The 24685-nt window shown below is 36.8% G+C and overlaps 1 protein-coding gene and 1 long non-coding RNA gene across 6 annotated transcripts; both read left to right on the top strand.

Annotated features, from left to right (window-relative positions):
• Positions 1-424: 424 nt before the first annotated feature.
• Positions 425-4701, top strand: LOC107816362 (plastoglobulin-1, chloroplastic-like). 5 transcript variants are annotated; one of them, XR_001654927.2, is made up of 4 exons: positions 426-1126; positions 3503-3698; positions 3947-4308; positions 4426-4701. XR_001654927.2 is itself a non-coding variant. In XM_016642072.2 (4 exons), the coding sequence occupies exons 1-3, from the start codon at positions 603-605 to the stop codon at positions 4253-4255; spliced, it is 1029 nt and encodes a 342-aa protein (XP_016497558.1). In that variant the 5' UTR covers positions 426-602; the 3' UTR covers positions 4256-4260; positions 4426-4701. The 5 variants fall into 5 exon arrangements, 3 of the variants coding, with proteins under 3 accessions (XP_016497556.1, XP_016497558.1, XP_016497557.1); XR_001654926.2 differs by having other exon boundaries at positions 4413-4701; XM_016642072.2 differs by having other exon boundaries at positions 3947-4260.
• Positions 4702-19271: 14570 nt separating this feature from the next.
• On the top strand, positions 19272-24410 carry LOC107816363 (uncharacterized). Its single transcript, XR_001654928.2, has 4 exons — positions 19272-19525; positions 19771-19854; positions 19982-20054; positions 24223-24410. It is a non-coding gene; the product is annotated as an uncharacterized LOC107816363 (long non-coding RNA).
• Positions 24411-24685: the final 275 nt, after the last annotated feature.

Raw genomic sequence — 24685 nt, 5'->3', positions numbered from 1 at the left:
ATAATCGATACACCGAACCGTTAAGCGTAATTATCCACCCGATTCGTCCGATAAGCACCCCTACTCAAAATAGAACCATACTCGAAGCGAAGTGCAATTAAACATTAACGAAAAGAAAAAATGTTCAATTTAATATTATTGACCACAATTCAAAACCATGTGTTAAAATATCAATTCTAGCAACCATCCAACGACTCAAATGTCAAAATAATTACTCCCTCCACTTTACTTTAATTAATTTTTTGGTTCTTTTTACACATATTAAAAAATATATCTTTTAGTATTAATTAATAATAAAATTAACTATTAATCTTAATTTATTTATTTAAAATATAGCAATTACTCATATACTCGTTACTTTAAGAATAACTTAAAAAAAAAAGTTAATTCCTTTTAACATTCAAAAAAAATAAATTTTATGGATGACAAAAAATCAATTAAAATGGAGCGGAAGGAGTAATAAAAAAGATATCGTGTGTCCCTTCATACAACGTGCCAAATCCACCTCCACGGTCTCAAAGCCACCGTCGACACCCACCACTGCCGCCATCATCGCACCGTCCACAACCACCGGAGAACGCTGATTTTCAAAAATCAATCAAATGATGTCCACTCTTTACACTCCTCTAATTTTCACCATAAAAACCCCCAAAACCACTCTTAAAGCTCACACTTTTCTTCCCTCTTCATTCTCAAAGCCTAAGCTTCGAAAATTTCCCAATTTCTCGGTTCAATCCTCCAGTGACCCGGAAAAAGCGACCGGTATTGAACCGGAAAATGATAAATCCGACGATAAAACGACCGGCTCCGTTGATGAATGGGGAGAGAAGTCGGAGCCGGAACCCGAGCCGGTTACGAAGTTAACGGACTCGGACCCTCCGAAATACGAGGATGAGTGGGGTAATAACGGCAGTCCAGCTGTAGATGTGAGTGGTGGAGAAGACGAGAAGCTTCTAGAACTGAAAAGGTGCTTTGTGGATACAGTTTATGGGACGGATTTCGGGTTTCGGGCTTCATCCGAGATTCGGGCCGAGGCTTTGGAGCTCGTTTCTCAGCTGGAGGCAGCAAATCCTACTCCCGCACCAACTGAGTGTCCTGAGTTGCTTGATGGGAATTGGATTTTAGTGTGAGTTTTTTGCTTCACTGCTTGTTTGTTCATTTTTTACTTTGATTTCGCCATTTGTTACGTTTTTAGTATGAAAGTAGCTGAGTTTTGATTTTTTTTTTGTCAGCAAAAAGTGGTTTACGTGACAGTGCAAATTACATTTTCTAACAAATTTATATTCGTCTCATGAGTGCTTCTATTAAAGGGTAATTCATAGTTTTCGGTAGCCAATTTGATCTCTAAGGGAGAAGATGTTGATCAAATCGATAGTGGCATGCTTATCTTGAGCATGGACACCACAGAGCAAGCTGCTCTCCTAGGCGGTATCCCAATTCCAGGTGCATGGCAGAAGTTAACCTGCAATGTAGGCATTTGCACCCAAAGCAGCCTAGAAGAAAGTTAGAATTCTATGGTGGGAGTTCAGTATACAATCTGGATAGGTGCATCAACATAGTTTTTAAGAGGGAACATGAAATATGCCTTTAAATAAGCACCTTGTGAGGTCCATTTTAGAAAAAAGAGTTCCACTCCAAAAAATAAACTTTGCTTTCTCATAAAGCATATTGTACTGAGTAATTAGCTCCATAGTATAGGACCTAACCATTAGGGCATTGGTCGCATAATATCTCATTTGCTTGCTTATACTGTTACTTTACAGATGGTCATGACTGCATTTTTTGGAGCTTCCTTGAAGCAAAGTTTTTGGTAGGAAATGGCAGTCTGCCCCCTCATACCCTCCACCCTCCTAAAAGGAGAAAAACACACAGCTGTCTGTAATTTCAAATTTTCTTCTCGTTTTAATCAACTTCCTTTAAACTATCAAGGGTGGAAGTGCTTTGACTAACTTCCTATAAAAGGGGGATCTCAGCTGTATATTTGTTTGTTTTCATTGTTATTATAACTATTATGTAGTGGTGGTGGTTGTTGCTATTTGTTTTTGTTATTATTTCCTTCTACTTGGAAAATAGAGTTGTACTAAGTACTGAAAGTAAAAATGCTTGGAAATAGTGATAGACAGTAATAGTTTTGAAGAACAATTTATAGGATTAGATCTGTGATCTTAAGATCCACTGACATTTACTGTCTTAGTTCACGTATCACAGAAGTAAACCTAAAAGGTTGAAGATATGCTTTTCTAAAACTTTATTTCTATAACATAGTATAATAGAAAAATCCATTGGGGTATAAATATTGATGGTTTTTTTATAACAGATAATTGTTATGCATCAGTCAAAGTTTATTAATTCATAAATGTTTTTGAAGATTTCTCCAAGCTCTTATCGAAAGGCCCGTCTATCGGGCATATTCATATTTCAAATCGTCCCACGTACAGCCTGGTATTCTAACTGCCACCACTATCTTCTGTAAACTTTTGGAGCTCACCTCCAGGAACTACTTTTATCCAAGTAGGCTTTGCTGATCTCTGATGGATTTTCAAACCTCACACCATTACTTTTATCGTCAAACCATGGACAAAGTCTTCTCGATTACAACCCTCAAAATGAATTTTTGTACAGGATTCTGAGAAGAGATTATGATCGACATTAGGCATATTCACATTTCGAATTGTCTGCAAACAGCCCTCTGCTTCTAGCTTCTATGACAGTCTTCTGTAAATATTTGAGCTTACCTGTAGAAGTTTTTGCTTTTTTTCTACGTAGGCCTTGTTGACATTGGATGGATGTCTTCTCGATTACAACCCTCAAAATGAATTTTTGTACAGGATTCTGACAAGAGATTATGATCGACATTAGGCATATTCACATTTCGAATGTCTGCAAACAGCCCTCTGTTTCTAGCTTCTATGACAGTCTTCTGTAAATATTTGAGCTCACCTGTAGGAATTTTTGCTTTTTTCTAAGTAGGCCTTGTTGACATTGGATGGATTTCAGAGTGTTGTATCGTTCCTTTCACTGTTTAACCATAGAGAAAATCCCTATCAACAAATACTACACTCATTATGAATATCCTTTAAAGATCCTGACAAGAGATAACTATATATAATGGCGTTCCAGATTCCCACATTATGTTCTATCATGAAACTTCCATTCTGTAACTTCTGTAGCTTTATGCCTTTTTATGCTAGCATGAGTTGCTAATGCCTAACAAAAACAGTGCAACTATTTGAGTGGTGCTCTAATTTCACCTCGTACAATTATTCAGACAAGAGTTAACTTATCTTTGTTAACCTGAAAAGTGTAATTTTGTAAATAGTTCCCAAGTGTTAACTGGATGCTGATATTGATTTCAATGAGATAAATGCAATCTTACCTTAATGTTAACACTGAACAATGTAATCTTTTGTTATGAAATTTCACACAGAAAGTGATTTGAAGTAAATGCTAAGTGATGTATTTTGCAGCAAATAAATCTCATTTTTCTTCCTCAACGTGTCAGGTTCACAGCATTTTCTGAGTTGTTACCTCTTCTTGCTGCGGGCAGCATTCCTCTGGTGAAGGTAGAAAAGATTAGCCAAGGCATAGATACAAGCAACTTTACTATAGAGAACTCGACTGCATTATCAAGCCCCGTAGCCACCTTGTCTTTTAGTGCAACTGCCACTTTTGAAGTTCGAAGCCCCTCTAGAATACAGGTACCCATCTCGACTATAATCTAATTTCTTTAGAAAGCTACTAACAGCAATATCATGGACAAAGAGAAAGAAAACGAGTTAGTAGTTCAGCCAACGGTCAAGTTGTTGGAACTTATGAATTAATTGTGCAAGATATCAGGAAATTGTAGAGGGTCATGATTCTTTTCTTGATAACCTTCCATAGAGTATTTTTGGGAGATTTTAAATTTTTCCTTCCGCATTTGGCTGCCAACTGCTTACTTTTGCAGGTTGAATTTAAGGAAGGGAATTTTAAACCTCCAGAGATAAAATCAAACATAGAGCTGCCAGAAAATGTGGATGTGTTTGGGCAAAAGATAAGTCTCTCTCCAATGCAGCAATCTCTAGGTCCTCTGGAATATGCTGTGGCAGGCATAGCACGTACTATTTCTGGTCAGCCTCCTCTCAAGATCCCAATTCCAGGTGAAAGGACAAAATCTTGGCTTCTCACGACATACCTTGATAAGGATCTGCGGATCTCCAAAGGAGATGGAGGGATTTTTGTGCTTGTTAAGGAAGGGAGTTCTCTTCTATATTAGTAGAGGTACCCGTAATCCTGTATTGCGATTTCCAGAGGTCTTACGAACTGCAGGTGGTGTCTACTGCTACATCAATTTAGTGCAGTATGTAGAATTAAACCCACCTTAGCTGTAAAGTGAGACACATCTTGATTTTATTAATGAGATTCTATTGTAGCTATTACTTGCAGATTGAAGGTGGCAAGGAAGAATATCCACATGCAATGCGGTTAGTGTTATTCAAATTCTCGTAGAATTTGGATTGGCCAGTTAAGAGAGCCTACATTGCTCTTCTTTCTTTCGATGTCAAACCTGTGTTCAACTGCAAAATGGTAATCCCACTTGTGTTAAAGTAAATAGTCTTTTGGCAGGAAACATGTTTAGAATGCTCGAATACTACTGAATAAATGCATTCATCTTAGATGGAGCCGCTTCTTTGAAATTACTTTAAACAGGTTTTGCCCGAATTGCCATCCTCCCCTGTTAGATAATCTAAAGTTTGTTCTAGAAGTTAGTATTTTAATCTTTTGGAGGTCAATCACTTATTTCAGCTTATGTGGAAGAAAATAACCTAACACTTATTTTATTTGGACTCAAGGCTATTCTAAGATGCCCTTCTCACTTGTTTTGAGAAGACTGCAAAAAGTTGTAGCATTTCATATTCTCTGTCAATATTCACTTGGATTTAATACATTTGACAGTTTGTAGTTTGACCTTTTATAGCAGATTAGTTACCTGTTATTAGGTTATCATAGAGATTTGCCTATAATTACTTTAGGACTTAATTGTATAAATATATATTGCACCTTGAGTGAATAAAACTTGAACTCTACGCACTTTGCTATCAGAGATCTTATTGATATGCAAATTCAGAAAGAAGGGTAGCCTGGTAAACTGAGTCTAAGATTGAGTGCCTCACTAAGGAAGAGTTAGCCTTGAAAATCAAAGTTGAACTTTTCTTTGTCCTCCAAATTATGATAGTAGTACTTGAATGCTCGAGTTATTCTTTTCTCTAAGTCGAACTATCTTGTTGCTTTACAACTAAGTCAAATTAAGACTTCACAACTATATTGAGAGTTGAGCATTCTCCAGTCAATAACAAAATCTGAGGTCTTGTTTCAGAACCATTCTTTGGGCATCGTGCCTTTGGATTTTTTCCTTTGTACTTAATTTAATCTTGTCCTTTTTATTTCTTTCTGAAGAGAAACCAGTTTCACAATCAGCTGGTACTTGGTAATGTGTATTATCTTATAAATTTCAGCTAGAAAATAACTGAATGCATTTTTTTACGGAACAGATAATATAATGTAACCAGTTTCAGAATCCAAACTACTGTATATTTAAGTTTAGATTATAAACCATATATTAATTTTAGGAAAAATCCTTTGGGCCACACCATTTTTAGCCATATTGACCCAAATGGGGTTATTAAAGTAAAATCACACCCAAATTAGGGTTTTTGGACAAACTTTATGCCGAAAATGCCCTTACCGTTAGGTTTAGGGTTTAGGTCCATGATTTTCTCACCCATTTAATACTTGTCTTCCCAATACATGGAAGAACTCAAGCATGCAAACCATCTTTCCCATAAACCATTTTTAAAAAAAGTCATTTTACGTATTTTTTCATCCTTTTTTTTTTTGTAGTATACGCGTGTATATTTCGAATTTATTTATCTATATACATATATTTGATTGTGTATTTCGTATATCTTCTGTATAGTAAGGTCTTCAAAGCCTTACTATTTAAACAAATCTAGATGGCCAAAAATGCTATACTTAAACAAACCTTTTCTTAAACTCCTATGTTCTTCTAAGTGTGAGTGAATAGATTAAGGAATCAATAATGGTTATCTCGAAGAAGAATAATCCTTCAAAAATATATGTTGCATTTTCTGGTAAAAGGCCAGGGATATACTACTCATGGAGTGAATGTTCTCTTATGGTTATCGGGGATAAGCATAGCATCTTGCAGTCTTTCAAATCTCACGATGCGGCCATATCGGCGTTCAACGATTTTGAAAAATCAATTGAAGGTAAAAAAATCTCAAATCTATGATTTTTGTTGTATTTTGTGGTAAGAAGCCGGGATTATACAAATGTTGGTCTGAGTGTGTTAATATGCTTGTTGGAGTCGAGGGTAGCTACTTCCAAGCTTTCAATGTTATGATGAAGCGTTATAAGCCTTCAACAAATTTCAAAAAACAAGTTGTTCACAGGAAGAGTCATCTTCAAGCTTGGCCGTTGAAGAAAGTGAAGAAGTTGTAACAAATGAAAATGCAGCAAGTGTTATTTCATCTGCTATGTTAGCGTGCATATTTATTGGGTTAAAGCTGTCAGAAAATATTGCAAAATAGTCAATTTTATTTCTTATTTTATCAGAGATTAGAAAAGTGTTTGCTATTTTTCTTTGGTGTGCAAAAGATGAAGTCTTTGTTTTGCATTTTGAATATCGAGTACTGTATGAAGTTGGATATGATTATTTATGAAGTTCGAATGTTATGACTTCTTTAGCATTTCGATCCTGTTTCATGCAAATTATTCCAAGGAAATAATCTGCATTTTGTACATTTTGTATTAATTTGCATTTCCTAAATTATTATGTTGTTGTTTTCTCACTTGGATTCTGGAGCCAAATCTTGTACCCACTGAAATTTTCATCTCGGATCAAAGGAATTTCATTTTAACAGGTTTATTGTCTCTCCTCATCTTAATTAAAATGATTGTGAGTCAATCATTAGAGGAGCCATAAAAATACAAATTAAATTAATAGTTACTCCTGAATTTTGTTTAACTTCTTGATGATTTAGTTCATTTTGTGTTGGTTTGCTTTTGAGTTTCATTTCTGACAAAACTTACGTTCAAGTGAGCTTAAGATGTTTGTATCTTTGTGTTTATGGTGAATCTGTATTTGGATGTTAAATTATTTAATAAACAAATATAGTATTTGCTTTTAGTTTCTCACTTAGATAAGGAATATGTGTGAGAAGGATTCATTTCTCTTTTGGTATTGCTAAAACGGACAAAAATGCATCCAAGGATCTACATGGCACTGTTCGAGTTCATGATTCGAGTAATTTCTTTGAAGCATGTTTCGTTTTTCTTTTCTAGCTATTCTTCCTTAATTTATTCTTTTAATATTAGAGTGATAATTTTTATATTCTTTCCTTCATAATAGATAGGCTAAGTGACCATTTTATACATCAAAAAAAGGTATTTCTTTTGGCTCAATAATATTTGGAACCAGGGGGAAGCATAAAACATGTAGCAAAAATAAGAACCAAAAGTAAAGGAAGCAGAAGAAATACTAAACAAGCATTTTCATTGATTGATTGATACTTTTTAACATATTCCAAATAATATTTGGAAGATAATTTTAGCATACCATGCTACAACATGGCATGCATAACAAAATAACTTAAACAACTAATCTTTTTACTCTACTTAATCTTTTGATTAACATATTTTGATGCCTTAGAGGTGACTTAGGTGTCACTGCTTATAATGATAGCCGGAGTATCGTTATCTTCATCCTACTCAGCGAGCATTTCCTCAAGCATATCATAACAACAAGTGAGAGGGTATGAATCAAGAAGTCTTTTCACATAGTCCGCTCCAATTTCCCTTGTCAACCTAAGCATCAATAGGTTTGTCTCAGTATTCAGATTTTTCAACTTGTTTCTTACATCCTGGTAGAGGATGTTGTTGTTAATGGGTGAACCATGAAGAGGTTCATCGACAGTTTTGTTTGATGGGTTCTTTCCATTGTTATTTTCACAGAATTTTGAATTAGAGTAGATAATTTGGATTATGAGATTAATAATGTAGTTGTATTTATAGTATGGTTTGAATATCTTTAGGGTTAGGGTTAAGGTTTCGGATTATTAATTGTGTTCATATTTCCTTCTCTCTTATTTTAATTTGAATCACAATCTTCAATGAATACTTTAAACTCCTTTACATTTTTCAATGCATCCATTTCGTTTACCCAAAATTCTATTCATGAACTTTTCATCAAACCAGTGAGAATGTCTAGTTTGGATATGATTTTCCTAATATTTTTGGGACATAGTTTTTCCAGTAAATGTTTTTCCTAATTTTCTATTATGGCATTTTTTTCCAGGAAATATTTTTCCTAATTTTCTCTTCTCCATTCCAAAAGAATCCGAGAGGTGCTAATATTAATGACGTTAGTTCAATTGTATTAATTATTTATGTTACCAAAAATATATTGATAACTGTAATTTTTGAATCCCCATGTAATAACTATTCACATGCCAACTATTTAGCTTCTCAATGAAACATTTATTATTCTCAACCATTTTAGTAGTGTGTAGGTAGAATTAGGTTGAATTGATTTAAGTCTACATCTTGAAGAATTGATTTTAAAAAAAAGAAGTAAAAAGTCTTTGAAATTGATTTCATATGGAAGAAATGAAAATTGTTAAAGCAAAGAAGACCAATATGATGAAATGAAATTTAAAAACATCAATAGTTCCACAGAAAATCAAAAGCACAACTAGCATAAATCAACATGAAAATAAAAGATAATAAAGGAATAGAAAAACACAAAACACATCCTAAAAACTAATCAATTTCAACCGGATTATGATCAAAAGTTCCTTCTCCCTTCACTTGAACATTGAAGTCAGCATATAGTGGTGCAACATCAACCAACGTAAATTTGACAACGAAACCTTGCTTGACATGATTGTCCAAAATAAAAAGTTTCTAGCCTTCTTTAAACCTTCTTCGATCACCAACACTCATAGATACAAACCACTCTTTGCCACGATAATGAAGAAGCACGATTTCAACTGTTGGAGGAGGATGTTGGTAAATTTTTCTTGGAATATACTGAAAAAGGAAAAAAAATAATACTATTAAATTTTTGGAAAATATAAAGCTGAAACATGAAAAAATATATATACAATACTGATACATAACCAGATCGTCGTAGTTGATGCATGAATCAGTCATAACCACTTCAAATGTTGGATGATTCTCTTCTTCATCATCACTAGCAGAAGAGTAAGTTAGGGCTCGTTTGGTAGAGGGAGATGCGTCCATAGTTAGGGTTTGTAGGTGAGTGTTTTTTAGGTCATTAGTGTTTGAGTATATAAGAGTATTAGACTATATATATGGAGCTAACCCAATCCAAAAAAATATTTCAAACACCCTCCTGATCAAAAATGGTAATGAATGTTAATTTTCCCAATTTTTCTTCGTACAATTTTGACAGCGTTGTATCATATCGTTTGAGTGCTAATTAAATAGTGTTTTAATTCTAATTCCGTCTCTTTTCATCCTAAATTTGAATCCTAAGTAGCAATTTTCCTAATGATATGAGATATAGCCTAATGAATCCTCCAATTTAGTTAGCCTAAATAATCCTGTCTGTGAAAAGATATATATTTTTGGCCATACTATCTGTTTTGGTTTGAATTGTCGAAATTAATGGTGTTAGTTTTCCTTCTATTTATAGTATGAGTTATGGTTTGAATTTAGCTAGGGTTAGGGTTTGGTGTTAGTTGCATTGAATTTTATTGGTTTCGGATACCAAATGTCACACCTCCCTTTTTCGAGGGGATAGAGAGTTTTTCTAATTAAAGTGACATTAATCAAATGAGATTATTTATTTAATTGAGAGTCGCCACTTGGGATAATTATATGTTATCCCAAATCACCGGTTTATTTTAAATCCCAAATTGAGGAAATTTGACTCTGTTTTAAAGTCTGCGAACACAGAAAACCGGGTAAGGAATTCTGTTAACCCAGGAGAAGGTGTGAGGCACTCCCGAGTTTCGTGATTTTAGCACGGTCACTCAACTATTAACAATTGTCCTAATTCTCTGATTTATTACATGTTTAAAACCTATTATGCATTTTTAACCTTCTAACCGCTTTTAATAGAATTTTAGTTGCTTTTAGGATTTATGGAGTTTATTTAAATAAGTTGCGATGTCGCGCACTATTGTTTTTGTACACATTGCAAATCGCATCACGTGAAACGCACCTGCGATTTACAATATGTTAATTTTATTATTATTTGAAGTAATGGTGAAGTCACGTGAAACACACATTCGAATAGGGGTTATGTATCATGACTATGCCACGGAAACCGTACCCATAATCACGATTTTTTATCATTAATTACGCCTAAAACAAGCTACGATGTTCAACAGTTGCTTAATTTTCCTACGTTTTGATTCAAACATGAAAGCCAAAAGCCATGGAACTTGGACTAAAGTTTCACATAATGGAGCCGTGTGTTCCAAGTACTAAGTTTTTATAAGCTTGGACTTGTTCTGCTATTAAGCTCCAATTAAGCAACATTTACATTGTGAAATTAATTGGTATGAATCATCACACGTGATGCCAAATACACGTGAATAGTAAACAATAGTGCCTTTCACCAAATAGGTTATATGCACATTTATCCTTCATTGCATATTTTAAATTTCAACCATTCAACACTACCCTTAATTTAGCAAATACAAATTCCTTATGAATCACTTACATACATTTAACTGATTTGAAATTCAAGTCTCATTCAGTCCCTTAATTTTCAATGTTGCCACTCGCCAGACGCATCTGTTCACTCCAACGGTTCTAAGATCTTCTCATCATCACAGGCAAACCATGAAATACGAGTTTGTAACTTTATTTATATGGAATTGTTCTTTTGCAAATCAGTAAATATGTAACATTTCAGAAGTCCAAAAAGTCACCTCATTTATTTTCTATTTGCACATATTCAGACTACTAAAATTCTAAACGTTACTATTAAACAAATGTTACTATGTATAACAATTCAAGTTGACGCGTTGTGGTCACAAAGGACACAATATCACTGTCACGATCCCGGTTCGCCGTCCGTAAACCATCTTGATGACACCTAGTTTCTACGACTAGGTAAGCCTAACAATGCGGAAAATAGACCAATTTGCGGAAGGAAACAATTAAAAACCAAAATAGTGAAATAAACAGCGTTTAAAAATGCCGCTCGGCATACACAATATCAACTCTAAAAAAAACTAATACATTTCCTAAAACCCGGAATCTCACGAATACAAGCCTTTGAATGTCTACCAGTATCTAACTCCGGAATATCTAACAAGGAAAGAAAAATACAGAAAGGCTATTACTTAAAAGGGAGAGTAGAAAGGGACTCTTCGGTCTGCGGAGGCGGCAGATATAACTCGAAGTCTCTACAAATGCCTTGTCTCAAGCGTGATAAGTCTGCGTGGCGGTACCTGGATCTGCACATGAAAAACATGCACAGAAAGGGCATGAGTACACCACGACAATACCCAGTAAGTGCCAAGCCTAACCTCGGTCGGGTAGTGACGAGTAAGGTCAGGGCCCTACTGAGATTAAATAAAAATATACGGTGTGACTGTGACGACCCAACCAGTCATCTCATGAGTTACCACTCCGATTTTCCTATTTTTTCTTCTTTATACTTTCTTTATCCGTGTTATGTGGTATCGGGTTGGTCGGATCGAATCCGGAATGATTTTGGTAAGGTTTGAGACACCTAGTCTTTTTTGAGGAAGCTTGAGATGGAAAAGTCAACCGGATGTTGACTTATGTGTTAGAGGACTCGGATGTGCGTTTCGATGGTTCAAATATCTTCGGGAGCTAATTCGGGACTTAGGAGCGTGATCGGAATGAGTTTGGAGGTTCGGAGTAGATTTAGGCTTGAATTGGCGAAGTTGATATTTTGGAGATTTCCGGTTGGTAGGAGAGATTTTGATATAGGGGTCGGAATGGAATTCCGAGAGTTGCAGTAATTCCGTTGTGTCATTTGGGATGTGTGTGCAAAATTTCAGGTCATTCGGACGTGGTTTGGTTGGGTTTTTTATCAAAAGCAGAATTTATAAGATTTTGGAAATTTAGGCTTGAATCCGATGCGTTTTGGTTGATTTGATGTTGTTTGAGGTGTTTTGAAGATTGGTACAAGTTTGAATAAGGTTTTGGGATATGTTGGTGCTTTTGGTTGAGGTCCTGGGGGCCTCGGGGTGATTTCAGATGGTTGACGGGGAGTTTGAGGAATTGTTATAGCTGCAGATTTTGCTGCTTCTGGTATTTTCGCACCTGCGGATTGGGGACCGCAGGTGCGACGCCACATATGCGGAAGAGGAGTCGTAGAAGCGGAAGTTGGGGTGTAGGCAGGAAACCGCAGAAGCGGTGAGGAGGACCGCATCACGTTGTCACAGATGCGGAATGTGGATCGCAGATACGATCTTAGCCGTTAAGTGAAGGACCGCAGAAGCGGTTAGTTGGACGCATATGCGGCACCTCAGAAGTGGTTATAGGGCCACAGATACGAAAATGCCTGGGCAAAAGGTATAAATTGTGTCCTTCGCGATTTGGAACTATTTTCACCATTTCTATCTCGGCTTTGGAGCTTTTTGGACGATTTAAAATAGGGATTTCAAGGGAACTTCATTGAGGTAAGGAATTTGGACCTAAAACTCGTTCCTAGGCTATTATTTCACGGATTAGAGCTATGATTAATGGAATTTAAGGGCTAAAATTGGGGAAACTAGGGCTTGAAAACTTAGACCTTTGCTTGAGGATTTGAAGGATAATTTGAGGTCGGATTTCAGAACTTTTGATATGTATGAACTCGTGGGGAGATAAAGAATCTATTGATGTAAAAATTATCGAATTCCGAGATGTGGGCCCAAGGGTCGGGTTTTGGTAATTTCGAGATTTGTGTCGTATTTTGATTATTTTCGCTTGGGCTTTGTTCCCTTAGCATATTTTGGCATCCTCGTTCTGATTTTGGATAGATTTAACGCGAGTGGAGGCCGATTCGAGGGGCAAAGGCATCGCGAGCTAGTGATTTGATCGGTTCGAGGTGAGTAATGATTGTAAATGATGTTCTGAGGGTTTGAAACCCCGGATTGCACATCGTTGTGCTATATTGAAGTGACGCACATGCTTGATGACGAGCGTGGGGTCGTGCACTGTTGGGGATTGTGACTTAGTCCATCTCGAATGACTATTTTACCGCGTATTTGACTGAAACCTATTTGCTATCATCATGATTTGGGCTGAATGCCATATTTGAGCCTTGTGCCAACTATTTGAATCCTTCGGGGATTTTTACTGGTATTTTCCTCACTGTTTTGACTTTATACTTGACCTCAGTCATGTTATATTTCACTATTTTCGTACTCAGCCATGTTTACTCTATTTTAAACACTTACATGATCTTTTAAATGATATTTTTGGGCTGAGAATCATGTTTTACTATTTCCCGAGTGGCTTGTGAGGATTTTGACTAAGTAAGGCCGAGGGCCTGTGTTGTGAGGAAATATTTGATACTGATTATGAGGTCGATGGCCTGAGATATGTACACCACGAGGTGGCTTGATTGATATGAGGCCGATGGCCTAGTGATGATGCCACGATGTGGCTTGATATTGCGCTTGGGCCGTAAGGGGCCCCTCTAGGAGTCTGTATACCCCCAGTGAGCGCGGGTACCCATTGTGATGTAAGATTGAGCCCGAGGAGCTGGTATTGTTCTATGTAATTGCCCGAGGGGCTGGTACTATTCTGAGATGTTGTCCGAAGGGCGGATTTGTTGATATTGTGCCCAAAGGGCGAACCTTTATGTGTTTATTTTGATAATTGACTGTCAATTACCTGCTTAATTGTTGAAAAAGGCTTTTCATGAAGTAAGTTTGAGTTAAAGGATTTTACCTAGCTTTCACTAGTTTACTGTTTTAAATGGTTTTACTGCTTCATTATAGCATGCTTTTGTGCCTTACGTGATTTCCTGCTTTCAGTTTTTATTTATGATTATTACTCACTGAGTTGGAGTACTCACTTTACTCCCTGCACCCTGTGTGCAGATTCAGGCGTATCTAGTCCCGCTCCCGAGTGCTGATCATTTTGGGCTCAGGCGGATCCGAGGAGTTTCTAGGTAGCTGTTGGTGTTCGCAGCCCGGAGCTCTTCCCTATCTTAGTCCCTTATGCTCTTAGTTTTCTATATTAAACTATGTAGTTATATTTGGAGTATTCCGTTTTGCTAGATGCTCATGACTAGTGACACCCCAGTATCGGGTTGTGTTGGGTTTTTTCCCACGAATTATGCTATTATCTGTTAACTTTGGATTATTTTATCATGCTTTAGATTTATTTCTTATGGTTTAACTGTTAATAATTGGATATGGGAAGTGTCGGCTGGTCTTGTCTTCACGAGAGGTGCCATCACGACCGACTTCGAGTTTGGGGTCGTGACAGTGACAGTATAAGATAAAGCAGTACAATTGAAAGATAACGATAAGAATTAAAACAGGATAATAAAGATAACTACAACTGAAATAGAGGCAAAACAATCACAAGGAATACCACTTTTCACAAAGCAACTAACCGAGGATCCTGAGGATCTCTTAGTACCCTCAATATGTGCCAGAGATTTCTTGGTATCTCTAGGATCTCTTGGTATCCTCAATATATGCTAGGGATCTCTTGGTATCCTCAATATGCTAGGGATCTCCTGGTATCCCGAGGATCTCTAGGTATCCTCAATATACATGCTAGGGATCTCTCGGTATCCCGCACCTCAGCTCAAATTATAAATACGTACAGGGGATCTCCAGGATGCCGTCCCGTAGTCCTAAAGTAAAAAAGACACAACAACAACACAAAGAATACTCAACTAAGCTCAATTTTGTACCAAGTAAAACAGGTAATTCTAACCTAACATGCTTCACGTAATACAATCAAGGTAGTTTAAGCAATAAAGCAATTAAGTCAATTAAACATGCTTTTCTAAGCTAACAGCAGGCTAAAATTTCAAGTAGAGTAAGCAGGAAAGGAAAAACACAATTAAAGCTACTTTAGTAGCACAAGTACGCACTCGTAACCTCACGTACAAGGCATTTCAATTACCACAATACCGAATCCTAAGGGGAATGTCCCCCATAAAAGGTTAGGCAAGCCACTTACCTCGAACCAGCTCAAATCAATCCGAAACCACCCTCTTGCCACGAGTACTCTACTCCAAATGGCCCAAATCTATTCAATTCAATTTCATAATGTAAATAACACTTCAAGTAACTGATTCTACAAAGAATTATTAGCTAATACGCGAACTTAGGTAAAATGACCAAAATGCCCTCGGTCCCACATCTCTGAATCGGGTAAAATTTACATTTCCTAAATCCTCACACTCTCACGAGTTCAGTCATACTAAAAGTACCAAAATCGGACCTCAAATGGTCCCTTAAATCATCACTCAAAGGTCTCTAATTAACCGAGCCTTAACCCCCAAATTACTACTGATTTTCCTTAAATTTTCATGCTTATAATGATAAAAATAACCTCGATAATGTGTTTAGGGACCAAAGACCTTACCCCAATGAATTCCTCTGAAAATTTCCCCTGAAAATGCTTCCCAAGGCTTCTTCCCGTTTGAAAAGAAGTGAAAATAACTCAAATTCGCGAAGGCAAGTATTTATATATTCTGCAGCCATGGGACCGCACCTGCGGTCCCACTTTTGCGAAACGAAGGTCGCTTCTGTGACAAATCACTAACCTTAGCTTTCCGCACCTATGACTCCCCATACGCAGATGCGGTACCGCTTCTGCGGTAATACTCCCTCTTCTGCGACTCCTATTGATTCTCCCTATTTCCGCTTCTGCGATTGCTCGACCGCTTCTGCGGTCTCGCACCTGCGGTCCCTAAGCCGCAGGTGTGGTTATGACAGCAGACTTAAAGCTCCAGCTGCAACTTTCAAGCCTAAACCTTTCTGTCAAACATCCGAAATCATCCTGAAGCCCCCGGGACCTCAACCAAAAGCACGAACAAGTCATATACCACTATCCAAACTTATACCAATCCTTAGAACACCTAAAACAACATCGAAACGATGCATCAACCACAGATTCAAGCCTAAGAACTCTAAAACTCTAAATTTACGCTTTCGATCAAAAAGTCTATCAAACCTCGTCCGAATGACCTAAAATTTTGCAAACACGTCACATTCAACACTACAGAGCTACTCCAACTTCCGGAATTCCATTCTGACCCTCGGATGAAAATCTCACTATCGAACCGGAAACATCAAAATTCGACTTTCAGCATTTCAAGCCTAAATTAGCTACGAATCTCCAAAATTCAATTCGAACACGCCCATAAGCTCGAAATCACCCAATGGAGCTAACAAAACCATCGGAATTCCATTCCGAGGCCGTCTTCACACTGTTCCAACTACGGTCAAATTTTCCAAAATTTAAGCTCTCATTTAGGGACTAAGTGTCCCAAAACTCTTCAAAACACAAAACCAAACATCCCAGCAAATAAAAATAGCAGAAATAAACACGGGGAAAGCAGTTAATAGGGGATAAGGGCGTTAATTCTTAAGACAACCGGCTGGGTCATCACATCCTCCTACACTTAAACATTTATTCGTCCTCGAACGAGCATAGAGACATACCTGAAGTAGTGAAAAGATGAGGGTAGCGGCTGCGCATATCCTGCTCGGTCTCCCAGGTCACTTCCTCAACCGACTGACCCTGCCACTGAACCTTCACTGACGCAATGTTCTTTGACCTCAGCTTTCTAACCTGCCTGTCCAATATTGCCACTGGCTCCTCAACATAGAATAGATCCTTGTCCAACTGGACTGAACTGGAATCCAACACGTGCGACGGATCACCGTGATACCTCTAGAGCATCAAAACATGAAATATCGATGAACTCCTGACAAGCTGGGAGGCAGGGCAAGCTCATAAGCAACCTCCCCAACACGCCGCAATATCTCAAAAGGACCAATAAACCTCGGACTCAACTTTCCTTTCTTCCCGAATCTCATAACGCCCTTCATAGGCGATACCCAAAGCAGAACCCGCTCTCCAACCATATAGGAAACATCATGAACCTTCCGGTTCGCGTAACTCTTCTATCTGGACTGGTCTATACAGAGTCTATCCCGAATCACCTTAACCTTCTCCAAAGCATCCTGAACCAAGTTTGTGCCCAATAATCAGGCCTCACCCGGCTCAAACCAACCCACCGGGGATCTACACCGCCAACCATATAAAGCCTCATACGGTGCCATCTGAATGCTGGTATAATATCTGTTATTGTAGGCAAACTCTGCCAATGGCAAGAACTGATCCCAAGACCCTCTAAACTCAATCACACACGCACGGGGCATATCCTCAAGAATCTGAATAGAGTGCTCGGACTGTCCGTCCGTCTGAGGGTGAAATGCTGGACTCAACTCCACCCGAGTACCCAACTCATGCTGAATGGGCCTCTAGAATTGTGCTGTGAACTGAGTACCTCTATCTGAAATGATGGAAACTGGAATACCATGCAGACGAACAATCTCCCGGATATAAATCTCCTCTAGACGCTCCGAATAATAGGTAGTACACACAGGAATGAAGTGCGTGGACTTGGTCAGTCGATCCACAATCACCCAAATAGCATCGAACTTTTTCAAAGTCCGTGGGAGCCCAACTACAAAGTCCATGGTGATCCGCTCCCACTTCCACTCCGGAATCTCTATCTACTGAAGCAACCCACCTGGTCTCTGGTGCTCATACTTCACCTGTTGATAGTTGAGGCACTGAGCTACAAATCCTACTATATCTTTCTTCATTCACCTCCACCAATAGTGCTGTCTCAATTCCTAATACATCTTCGTGGCACCCGGATGAATGGAATATTGCGAACTATGAGCCTCCTCCAGAATCAACTCCTAAAGTCCATCAACATTGGGTACACAAATCCGACCCTGCATCCTCAATACCCCATCATCACCAATAGTCACATCTCTGGCATTACCATGCTGAAACTTGTCCTTGAGAACAAGCAAATGACTGTCATCATACTGACGCTCCCTGATACGATCAAATAAGGAAGACCGAGAAACCACGCAAGCTAGAACCCGACTGGCTCCGATAGATTCAATCTCACAAACTGGCTGACTAAGGCCTGAACATCCATTGCCATAGGTCTCTTCGATACTGGTAAATAAGCCAAACTCCCCAAACTCTCTGCTCGACGACTCAAGGCATTGGCCACCATATTGGCCTTGCCCGGATGATACAAAACAGTGATATCATAGTCCTTCAGCAACTCTAACCATCTTCTCTGGCGCAAATTTAGATCCTTTTGCTTGAACAGATGCTGCAAGCTCCAATGATCAGTATAAATCTCATAGGAAACCCGTACAAATAATGATGCCAGATCTTCAGGGCGTGAATAATGGAAGCTAACTCCAGGTCATGGACAGGATAATTCTTTTCATGCACTCTCAACTGTCTGGACGCGTAGGCAATCACCGTACCGTCCTGCATCAAAACCGCTCCAAGACCAATCTTCGAGGCATCACAATAGACAGTGTAAGACCCCGAACCCGTTGGCAATATCAAAATTAGGGTTGTAGTCAAAGCTGTCTTGAGCTTCTGAAAGCTCGCCTCACACTCTTCCGTCCACTGGAACGGAGCACCCTTCAGGGCCAGCTTGGACATAGGGGATGCAATCGATGGAAACCCCTCAACAAAACGACGGTAATAACCCGCCAAGCTAAGAAAACTATGAATCTCTATAGCTGAGGATGGTCTGGGCCAACTCTGCACGACATCTACTTTCTTCGAATCCACCTGAATACCCTCATTTAACACCGCGTGACCTAAGAATGCCACGGAATCCAACCAAAATCCATATTTCGAGAACTTAGCATATAACTTCTTTTCTCTCAAGGTCTGAACACTACAAGAAACTGGACTTATTGTGGTGACATATTGTGGCAACCCATTTGGTTGCAGGAAAAGTTAGACTTTTAGCGGCGACTTTAAAATGTTGCTACAAAATCATAATATTTATTAGCGACTTTATCTGGTCGCCTCTAATATTTGCAACTAAATGCTGAAATATTTTATTCCCGCGAGAACAAAATTTTGGCTCCACGAATTTTGTGGCGACTTTAAAAATGTCGCCGCTAATTGTATATTGGAGTGACAGGGTCGCTGCTATACTTAATTATTTTATTTTTAAAAGAAACAAAGAAATTAGAGGCGCATAACACTAAAAGATCTGAAGGCCTAAACAAAGAAATTAGAGCCCCTCTCATCAGCTGCTCAAAATCCCTCTCTGCTCAAAATCTCTCTCTACTCAAAATCCCCCTCTGCTCAAAATCCTAAAATCAGAAAATGTGAATCTTATATAAGATAACTCCATTTCTCAACTCCTAATTAAAGGAAGTGTTGGCTGCTCCGTTTCTCTGCATCTAATCACTGACCCAAAAGCTCAAATCATGTATGTGTTCAAATCCCTAATACTTTCATTTTTCTTTTGGGTTATACGAAAGTTTGTTGGGTTTTCTTAGGATTTTCCAAATACAACAAGAATGAAGGAAATTTTTTACATTTGAGGTTCTTTATAAAGATTCTAGAAGGCAAAATTTTTAACATGCAGCTAGCAATAATTATTATCTTAATGTTTTTATATTTGCATTCTCATATTTTATCTCAAATTTCTTTGACCCATTTGAATATTTACAGGAATTCGTACAGATTGTGTCATCTAAGTGTTGTTATTTTCTGATTCTAAGTCTTGACCGAACTCTCAGCTATATATTTTCCTGGGTAAGTGAAAGTTTCTTCTTGAAAGACCTTTTGGTGTTGTTATTGCGATTGTATGTTTGGTATTTCATTCTTTTTCTGTTCTTATGTGGTTATATTTTTTTCCCGCATAAATTTGATAACTTTCTAGTCCGAGAAAGCTTTGAGACGAGAAATTGGATTCTCTCATGCTACTTTTAAGCTCCACTTTTACTCTATTCAAGGTAACCTCATAACTCGAAGTTAATTTTATGATCTATTTTATCACACTATGGTTTGAGTTTGAGCCTGTGTTGTGCTGATTTGGGTTTTAACAATTTGACTTGAGGTTTTAGATGGGGTATTTTAGGATGGAGTAATATTTGTTCTAATTACACATTGCCTGATTGGTTTTGGAAAACTTTGTCTATGGACTGGTTTAGCTGACATGTAGTAGAAAATTTATCTGAAATTTGCTAATTGTTAGTTTGTTTAACATTTTACAGCTGGATAACATTTGTATGTAACATGCTTCACATTTTTGTACTATTATCTGATTTGCTTAGTTGACACGGTGAGCTCACAGAAATTCCATGTCAATTCTAAACTTTTAGGTTCAAGTTGATTGAAGAAAATTCAAGATAATCTCATATTCTAGACCTTAGTCTTATTGTTTTTTTTGTTTCTATTTTGGACGGTACCTGTTATTGTATAGTTTTGGGTGTTTATCAGTTTGATGTTAGGATTTTAAAAGCATAGCAGAGTCAATCAGTATGATGGAAGTGGATGCGAAAATGAAAAGGCTAATAAGGTATTTACTTGAATTATCCATTAATTTGATTCTTATTGACTTAATTGAAAGGACCAGGATTTCCATAATAGCTAAAGGAATCAGTTTTGCAGTTTTAGTTTTTGATATTTTGGTATTGATTTGTGAAATTTTCAAATGGATATATTCTTTTGTTTATTTGCATAATTCGCTCAAATTCAATCCGTTTTTAAGTGTTAGAATCTTAAAACACATCTTCAATTTCAATTGCTCTTTTTATTTAAGCCCTTTTTAATCTACTTTTCATACTGTTCTACTATATTGTTTTTCTTTAATGTTTTGATGATCAAATTAAGAAATATGGACAACCAAATTCAACACCTCCTACACTTTGTTTTTGCAGCTCTCGATTTCCAAATTTCTGAATATGTCTGGTTTATTGAGGATGTTATCAATATGCTAAATCTTTTTTAGCAAGCTTCAGATTTAGTAATGATTGTAGTTACTTCTGTAGCTCAATATTAACTTCATTGTTCTTATCACTTAGAGTTTCATGTATTTCACCAAGTTCTACCGAGTAGTATTTACAGAGTATTGGGTTAATGTAGTTTCACATGACCTAACTTGGGCGTTTTGATCTGGTTATTTTGACATAGAGAATTTTATAGAAGTGATATCATTTGTGAACCTGGATTGCACTTGGCTTTACTAGTGTTAACTTTTTCTCAATTCTGCATCACCATTTGGTTTCTTTGGTATGTTAGTTATTATTGATATTTTGATTATTATAATCCTTTCACTTTTAATTAGGTAATTCATTTATTTATGTTTAAAATAGATATGATGGATAAAAGTTGGTTGAATATTCGGAATAGAGTCGACCAAAGGTATAGAGATGGAGTAGACAACTTTCTTAATTGGGCATTCAGTCAACCAACGGTGAACACTATGATTCGGTGTCCTTGTAAAGGTTGTATGAATACCGTGTTCAAGCTAAGGGTTAGTGTAAGGGGAGATTTGTTGAAGAAGGGTTTCTGAGATTCTTATAAAGTGTGAGACTTGCATAGAGAAGTGTTAGTTAGAGCTGAAACTTCTAAAATAATAGATAGCTTATTAATTAAATATTATGAATAATTTAGACTTAGATAATCAGAATGAACTGATTTGTATAGGATGTACAAGAGAAGGCTTATTTCTGGAAATTAGTTTCAGTATGTAAGGTGTAAATTGGTAGTATAATCTGAATTTCCATTTATTGTGTTGATCGTTTTAAGTGAATTCTCACATTTGCATATTCAGTTTTCATTTGACACTTTACGATCTAAAGAGAGATTTATTGTAGACTTTTTTTTTCTTTTTCCGCACCTCTTTTACTATAGAATTCCCACATTAATTTGCAGTTTTTGTTCTCTGTTTTTATTTATTTTGCAGCCTTTTTAATGTTTAGGGCTATTGTTTAGTTAAGGAATTTAAAGACATGGAAGGAACAAAGTGTACGCATCAAATGATAAAAAGACAACTTTGCTACTGAAATTGAAGTAAAATTTCATAGATGTAAACTTCCCTTTTAGTTTATAAACTTATAACTTTACTCAAAATTACTTTTGTCTTTTACATTATCAATCCTTATATTTATGGGATGAGATCATGGGAAATCTGGGGCATCCTTGCTCAAAAAGTTGCATTGTGTAATAGCAATTTGTTCTCCCAGCCCATGATAGTGGCAGAGCCAGGAATAAGGGTGTTAAAATATAAAAAGTAAACACAAAGAAAATAAGAGAGTCAACATGTACTTATGTATATAAAACAGAATTTTAAACTTATGTTTTGAGTATATTTTTGGATATGTGTTGGTTCTATTTCAATAGAAAGGTTGGTTTTAGTACGTAATGTGTTAGTATCTCTGGTTTTAGTAATGTGTTGGTTCTATTTGACATGTGTGATCTGATGTTGAGAACGACAGTTACTCATTGGTTGGGTATTTTTTTTTGGATAGTTTGTTCTGAGGTACTTGGGGTTGAGGAACCTGGTTTGTCTGGAATGACGAGACTACGAGGATTAAGATATTTTACTTAAGAGTATTATAAAAAAGTTCCTCAAGGATTAGTTCAGTATTCTTCCTTGTTGAGTATTATAAACTCTCTGTACTTCTTGTTGAGACCTTTGCATGTATTCCATGTTGAGTTGGCTTACTATCATGCTGCATTGAGATTTTATTCCACTTTGTTTCCAATGTGACTGAATTGTGTCGCCAAAGACTGCAGTTCAAGTTTACTGTCAAGCAATGTTCAGATACATTATTTTTCCCAATTCAGCCATGCACTCAGCTTACATTCCGTAAGAATGGTTCACTCATAAAACACACTAGATCCAAGTTAATTTGATTGTCAGCCATAAGTTATCAACAATGCTAAGTTCAGCATTACTTGGTAATTGACGCGAGGCGAGCACTTGAACTTGAAGAGTCCTAATATGTGATTTTGGTGGGTTCAGATGTCTACGTGCAACTCGTTACTTGTATTCCTTAACTTTAAAGGTTCAACATGGAGTCTCCTCCATGATCCCACTCATGCTCTGTGATCAGGATAGGAATAGAAGCACTGATAAATGTGGATGTTGGTATCTGATGTCAAGAACTACCGGTATTCAGTTACTTCTTCATGTTTCTTTTTTCTTTTCCCCTCCCTTTATTCTTTGCAAAAATATTGTAGACACGCTACTTTATTATGACTAAGACAAAGATAATCTTAACGTGTAACCTGTAATATTCTTTAGTTAAATAAGGACCTCTATGTTTCTATTCCTCCTGGACTCATCTGTAAAGCACAACAGGTGACATGATATTTTTGCTTTGAATCATATGCCTGATCTGCCTACCTGCCATGGTGATGCGACGCCCGTTCTGAAACTTGTTTTTTCTTCTAAATCCCTCTTTTGAGACAATGTTGACTTGGATGTAACACTAGATATGTTTCAATCTATATCTTCTGGATCACTCCTTTTAAGTTGATGTGAACTTGTATGTGACTAAAAAGACATGTTGCAATCAAGATCAATCACTCATCTATGCTTAATTCTAAATCAGTAGGCATCAGCTATGTCACTCTTGAATTACTCATTCTACTTTATTCAGGCTGGTTTCATTCCAACACTACATATAGCTATGCAACATACGCTCAACTAGTTTAATCCAATTAGTTTCGCCTTTGTGAATCCATTTAGTTAGTATCTTCCATTTGAATATTTTGATTTTATTTTCTTCTTTTGATTTCATTTTCTTCCAATCTTGGCTAAGTTTGCGTGAATTCTGAATGATTCAAGGTCAAAAAGCTATTGTGCAATTTGCATATTTCAATCAGTGTCTTGGTCACATTCTGATGCATGATGATAGATCAGTACACATCTGTAGACTTCCATATTTTGCCATTGTAAGGTCAGACTGTAGTTCAGGTTGAGGTTAATATTTTTAGAAAATCTAGATAGCTGACTCTATTATGAATGAAGTCATACAAATAGAACCATATCGCAACTTCTGGCTTTCCTTTGACATGGATTGAAAATTCTAATAAATTCTTAAATTTTTTATAGTAGTTGTATATAACAAATCTAATTATGTTCCTTATATATGTTACTTTGTCTAGCAGGTACAAGTCACTTAAACAGTGATATCGTTCAAGGATGGTGTCGGGCAAGGAGCAGTTACAAGACACTTAATATTTTATCGTTTTTGGGATATGTATATGCGTACAATTACAATGCACAATAAAGTGTCGGGTAGTATATATGTAATTAACTTTTTAGTAATGATAATATTTATCAGCTTGAGAAATTATTTTGGTGTTTGTCAAGCATTATTGGTTGCTTTAATATTGATAGTCAATTGATATGAATATCTCTATATGAAATTTTAGAGAATTAGGTGAATTTTATTGGTTGATTTTGGTGAATTTTGATATAAATAACTTTTAGTGGCGACATAGTTTTGTCAAAAAATTAGTAACTGTTGCGATATGTAAGTTGCCACAGAAGGTCAATTTCTTTTGCCGCGACTTTAGTCGCTACAGAAAACATAGTGTCTTTCATGGTTAAAACTTTTGTGGCCACTTT

The sequence above is a fragment of the Nicotiana tabacum genome, chromosome 1 (genome assembly GCF_000715075.1).
Source record: "Nicotiana tabacum cultivar K326 chromosome 1, ASM71507v2, whole genome shotgun sequence".
Lineage (NCBI taxonomy): Eukaryota > Viridiplantae > Streptophyta > Magnoliopsida > Solanales > Solanaceae > Nicotiana > Nicotiana tabacum.
Note: the sequence above shows the minus strand (reverse complement) of the source record. Positions and strands in the feature narration are given on the sequence as shown.

Bases quoted from the DNA above. Each gene is read 5' to 3' on its own strand.
- LOC107816362 (XM_016642070.2), top strand. From the start codon at position 603: ATGATGTCCACTCTTTACACTCCTCTAATTTTCACCATAAAAACCCCC. The intron at 1,127-3,502 runs GTGAGTTTTTTG...TCAACGTGTCAG, and splicing joins GATGGGAATTGGATTTTAGT to GTTCACAGCATTTTCTGAGT. The intron at 3,699-3,946 runs GTACCCATCTCG...TTACTTTTGCAG, and splicing joins GAAGCCCCTCTAGAATACAG to GTTGAATTTAAGGAAGGGAA.